Source organism: Pempheris klunzingeri, chromosome 5 (genome assembly GCF_042242105.1).
Source record: "Pempheris klunzingeri isolate RE-2024b chromosome 5, fPemKlu1.hap1, whole genome shotgun sequence".
Taxonomy (NCBI): domain Eukaryota; kingdom Metazoa; phylum Chordata; class Actinopteri; order Acropomatiformes; family Pempheridae; genus Pempheris; species Pempheris klunzingeri.
In genome coordinates, this window is record NC_092016.1 from 22,883,635 (window position 1) to 22,889,752 (window position 6,118).

Sequence of the window (6,118 nt, forward strand, 5' to 3'; positions counted from 1 at the left end):
ATCTTTGGAATTCCTAGAAATACAGCCCGGCTGCCTAATTGCATTTTCCCATGACATGTATACTATAAAAATAATGTAGAAAATATGCCTCATTTTTAAGAGGCATAAACGTTTGTTTTAGTTTTACCCTTAAAAAAGAATAAAACTGTGAACAGACAGTATTTCTGCTCTACCCAGCAGTTGGAAAATATTAACTTAACACTGTAAATGTGCACAGAACAAAATCTTTTACTTGCTGCTAAGTTTAACAGGCCTTTTATTTATTTACTTTACCAGATTCTGGTAACGTGAACAAAAGGCCTACATATAACAAATTACCAGCAAGTGACATTAAAACTTTCTTTTCTTTTATTTCTAAAATTTTATCACAAACAATCTGGATTTTTAGGCAGAGAAAAAAAGCATATGAAAGCATTTAAAAGTAATCCTTGGAATGATAATTTGAGTCTAACACGTTTTTTGTCAAACAAAAGTTCAATTCACATCAAAGGGACGATGGCTGGCTCCCAAACCAGTTGTGATGTCACTATGCACATGTCTAAAACTCTGGTTTAAGTTAATTACAGAGAAACTTTCCTCCTTCAGCAGAGGATTGTAAAATCGGCTGCTGAGAATCAAACTTCACAACATACGTCACTTCACAGTGAAGCTTTAAATGTGACGTGCAGTGTGAACCTGCCACAGTTTACAGTCTGTTTTCTCCTCGTCTGTCTCATCTATAAAAAGTGGCCCTTGACAGCACGTTCGAGTCTCATTGTGTCGTTGTTCGCACTGACCATGAAAATAGCAGGAGGCCTTCGGCGGCGTCTGGCTGATAGATAAATCAGCGACATGATGTCACAGCTGCCATCAAACCATTAAAACGGTGGCCATCAATTCTCACAGCAGAAGAGGCTTATAAATACAGTGAGGACAGACAGACAGACAGACGGACGCATCATGTCCCACTAAAAGACGGTAAAACTAGATGCAGCCCCCCCTCCTCTCCTGCCGCTGATGATGACAGCATGTTTGTGAAAAATACCTGGAGGATGACTAAGCCAGCAGAAGTCGCCCCGTGTGTGTGTGTTTGTGCCAGCAGCCTAAAGGCTTTTCACCTGACTTCACCTTTTGTTGAGGACACCATTTATTAGGAAGCTCTAAACAGACTTCCCACTGTAAGCCAAGGGTAATTACATAATGACTACATGAGACTGTGCGCTTGCTTGCGTTTAAGTTATTAACTGCTCATCACAAACTCTTCACTCAGTATTTTAGCAAGAAAACAAAAAAGGTCACATGGGTACGGAGAGAACTTAGTTCACCTCTGCAGAGGACGGCAATATGCAGACATGTTGTGCTCATAAAGGACATCTATCTCCAAGCTGCATTTATTAATATTAACATTAGAAATAAAACTATTATGAACTTATAAGTTACAAAACATTTTATTCAGTAAATTAAACCACCCAACAGCATGTCAATGTGCTGCAACCTGCAATAATAAAATACTGTTTATGAGTGTGTGTGTGTGTGTGTTAATAATCCAGGAGTATAATATATAATAATATAATATACATGATAATACATAATACAAACATGCATAATACATATATAATCATACAATCTGCACTGTAGGTGCTTCTTCTTTTATCAGAGCTCCTTCGCTTTTTCTAAAGTCAAATTCAAGAATTTTTCAAGCATTTTCAAGCTTTTCCAGCACATTAAAGCTGTGAACAACGAAATATTCTGAACTCAAATCGTCTCTCTCTGACTTGTTTTGTTCCTTTATCTAAAGTACAACATTTTCAGTCAGATGAGGATTCATCATATTAATGCAGGTAGAATTTCAAGCAGTTTCAAGCACTTTATTCAAAATCTAAACATTTTTCAAACCTTGAAAAAAATATTATAACTCAATAATTTTCAAGGATTTCCAGCACCTGGCTGATCCCTGTGTTATACTTAAAAGCATCATTTTGAATGCAGGACTTTCACTTGCAGTGGACTACATTTTGTATCTGTGCTGTTGCAACACGTTGTTCTTTTTATTAGACGAAAGAGTCCAGAAAGAGCTCACATCAGCCCATTTGATCAAAACTGGACATCTGATCACACACATTTTAGAGGCGACCGAGAAAGAAGCGTGGTTTGGAAATGGAGGGAGACAGATTCAGCACACCGACACTCTTCCTCCGTAACACTGTTGTCACACACTATCTCCCGCTGCAACAAAACAAGAGCTGGCTGCGCCTCCGTGATTGAAAATGAGAAGAGCCACATCCCACACCAGTCCAACACCACAACCAACCGCAGGGCGTAGACATAAATCAGCACAAAACTTTTGTCTACTGATTAGTTTCTTCATTAACTCTTTGGTAGATGAAATGTCAGAAATGAAGTGAAAGATGCCCCGTGTGACGTCTCCAAGATGCTTGTTTTGTTAGACCAACAGTCAGATATTCACTTTACTGTCACTTAAAAAAGCAACAAACCCTCACAACTGCAGAGCAAAAGCAAGGGAATGTCTGGCAATTAAATAAGTACCTTTGTGATTAATCACTTATCAAAATAAAAGATTGACTAATTGATTACTTTCAGCTCTAAGCAAATATCAAACACTTTATAATAGGAGGACCGTATTGCATCATGGGGCATCATGCAGGTTCTGTTTTTCTGTCCACTCACTGCGTGTTTACTGGATGTACCAAAATTAGACATGACAGGTGATATTTACTTTAGGTGACCAGTCTTAGGCCCCAGACTACAGCCTTAAGAGTGTGTAGTTGTACCCGCACAGCGGCGGTGTGAAAGCATGTGTTAATGTGTTTCTCACACAACGATGAGTGCAGGTGCAGAATACAGAAGGAGTCATGAGCCTGTGAGTGAGGTTAAGCCTGGCGGGTCTGCATGTCTGATAACAAGTCTACTTCCTTGTGCAGGGACACATCAAAACATCAGCACACACACACGAGTGTCTACACTGTGCTGCCGTACAGCGTGAGCTGATCTCAGTGTCCTCACAATAAGAGTTTATTTGTCTCTTAACACGGAGGCAGCCTTGAGATTAATGTTTCCTACTGAAGATGGTTTTTTTTAAGCTTCTTGTTGTGTTGCTTAATTCAACAAAATACATAACTGCAGCTTCACTTCCTCATAAACACACACACTCACACACACCATCTGACTTTCCTTCAGTCAGATGTTAATCAAAAATGAGCATTTTTTTCAGCGTGAGGACGTAGAATAAGGGAGAAGATGCAGTTCAGCACTCACTACTTCTGACCGTCCGTCCCTGCAGGCGTTCTGGAAGCGAGCTTGTCTCTCCTCATGGGGCCGGTCCCTGAACCCAGTGTATTTAATCTACAGGGGAAAGAAAACACAAACCCTGAGCAACACACACACACACACACTGTACATATATGTATACTCACATGTGTAGCAGGCTGTTAGACTGTGGGTACTCTAAATAGGTTTGATTTGGGTTAGAAAACTCTCCATATGGGGCTGTTTGACATTGAGTGGCGACGCTCACTGCCAGCAGTAGGCTGTAATTTGAAGATGAACCACAGGAATTTTGATTTTAGGGAAAAGGCATCACTCTTTGTCTCTGCTTTTCATCAGAAAATAATAGCCTCATAAAAAAAATCTATTACAAGAAAAAAAGAGCTACAAATAAAATGCACATTTTGCTTCATTTCAGCGTAAAACAAATTAGAACATAAAAGAGCCAAATAAAACAGAAGAATAAGAGTAAAAAGTCTTTTTTTTTTTAATCTATTTTTCTAATTTTCACAAAGCCAGAGATACAAGTGAAGCCACTTATTTCTGAGCACTTTTCTCGCTCATTGTTTTCCTTTGAGGGGTTTTATTCCCGCTGAAGTTGAAATGAATTGAAGCTCAGAGCAGCTCGTCGTGCTTTTCTCCGCTGCTCTCTTTATTTCCGTCTAACAGAGAGGAGTCCGTGTGCAGCGGCAGACTCACCTCACACTCCCTGCTCAACTTGCGGAAAAACTCCTCATTGTCAAACTTGCTCTTCTGGTCCGGGACTACCCGCGGCATCTTCACCAGCACTGTCCGGCCTCCCGACTCTCACTGCTTACCCGCTGCTTTCCTTTTTTCTTTTAATTCCGCAGAGTAAAAGTTCAAGTGTGTGTCTTGCAGTCCGTCCCTCTCTCTGCCTCTCTTTCACTCACTTCTCTTCCGTGTCTGTGCGTGTCTTTTCTTCCTCCCTGTGTGGAGCAATGTGCTCTCTGCCGCTGGCCTCTGGGATTATTATGATGGTCTGACTCCGACTGCCGCTCCTGCGCTCCTCTGGCTCTAAATGGCTCTTATTAAGTGACCCACCGCGGTAGATAAAGCTCAGTTTGACCGTGTGTGCGCGTCCCTCTCTCTCTCTCTCTCTCTCTGTCTCTCTCTCTCCCTCTCTCTCTCTCTCTCTACACACACACACACACAAGCGTGTGATCTCGACTCAAGCAAGTGGCTACTAACAGCCGCGTCTCCAGCCTACCTGCAACTTTCAAGTGCTCCTCCCCGGTGGGCCTGTCTATTATTCGCGCACTTAAGAGCTTTGGGACGCAAATAATGCGCACAGCACAAAGGATTGTGTAAGTGTAGCGTGTAATTTGGCGGCTTTAATTAAAGTGATGAATCATGTGGCACAAAGCTGGAGGGAATACATGTCTGGCATGCGGCCTGGTATACATTTTATCCACGTTTCGGTCAGAAATTGCGTCTGTTAAAGCAGAATTCAGCAAAATTAATGGTTCTACACGGTGCGTGTTGCAAAATGAGTAAAACTCCAACAAATAGAAATGAAAAATGGCACAAAGAATAATTAGAAAGTTGTTTAACATGTGAGGCAACGGCACAAATAACAGTAACAGTAACAGTTCATGTTTCCATCAGTTGTAGATGCACTTTAATCTGTTTTCTTCTTCTTTCCACTTTGTTCTGGACCAGCTGTCAAAATTCAAAATTCCGATAAATCTGCAAGCACTTGAAAGCATCAACAGTCTACTTCCTGGCTCCGTCGAGTCGCTCTTGTGACTGTACACCCAAAATACCGCCCCTCCTCCTCCCCCCTCCACCCTCCTCACCTCCACCCCCCCATTCACAATAATAATACTACTACACACGCTACTCGGGGCTGCCACTGCGCATGCGTCAGGCCTGGACCGAAGAAACTTTATTGGATCCTTATGTGAGAAGTGAGAGAGGGAGGGAGCATGAAGGTGGGGGGGGGGGCAGACAGACAGACTGTTTGTGCTTCACTTATAAACTAAAGCCGGCAATAATCCTAAAATCCTCCAGAAATGTTGGTGAATATTTGAAAAGGGCGTACACATGTTGTGGTATAAATGTTAGTGACGAAGAAGTTAATTAAGCAATGAGTTACTAAAGTAACCGAGAGGATAAATTGTGGGTATCAGGCCGGCCTCAGGAGTGTCAGTGTGTAACAGTCACATTTTCCCTCTTTTTATGGGCCAAATGGCTTTTTAATGATCTGCCCAGTGATACAAATACAGATAACTGCTATCTTCTCCTCCTTCTTCCTCCTCCTCTTATTGTTATTATTGAGTGATGGGAAAAGTTTTGTGTTTTAGAACTGTTTCTTGGACTTGAACATTCCCATTTAAAGGTCAGGTTCACGTTCAAAGTCCTCTCTTTGAGTTGCTCCAGTGTTTCTGTGGTTGGCTGTGGTGGAGGAGTGAGGGAATTTTGTACTAAAATGGCCGTAACTTTGGAGGACATCCACTTGATTTGACGAACTCAGACATGTGAAGCCACATGCTGGTTTTAAACACTATCAACAGATATATAAATGCTGGCTTCCATTTGTAGTCCAAATAGTGTTGAACAATCGCATTTGAGCAGTGGTTCATGTGGAGAGCAAAAAAGGCTGAAAGCATTGGCCAAGAAAACATTTGGAACTGATTGGTTATCGTTTGATGTCAATTTAGCTTTTTATTAGCTTTTTTTCATCTGTATTGTTGCAGATATCTATATCAGCTGAAATGTCGTCTGGTTGTCTGGCCGGGATAACACAGAATTATTGGCCCCTTCCCCCTGAGGCCAAATCGTCCTCAGACCATGGGTGATGGCTTCTGAGATCGGCTTCATATTAAGTTAAGAA

The 6,118-nt window shown here is 41.5% G+C and overlaps 1 protein-coding gene across 4 annotated transcripts in view; it reads right to left on the reverse strand.

The window, feature by feature from the left end:
- Positions 1–4,401, reverse strand: part of cbfb (core-binding factor subunit beta) — a 29,522-nt gene extending 25,121 nt beyond the window's left edge. For all 4 annotated transcript variants that reach the window (XM_070830884.1, XM_070830883.1, XM_070830886.1 and 1 more), the window contains exons 1-2: positions 3,964–4,401; positions 3,256–3,342 (exon numbers count right to left, since the gene is read on the reverse strand). In XM_070830884.1, coding sequence (XP_070686985.1) covers positions 3,256–3,342; positions 3,964–4,041 — 165 coding nt within the window. In that variant the 5' untranslated portion in view covers positions 4,042–4,401. The remainder of the gene's footprint in view (positions 1–3,255; positions 3,343–3,963) is intronic.
- Positions 4,402–6,118: the final 1,717 nt, after the last annotated feature.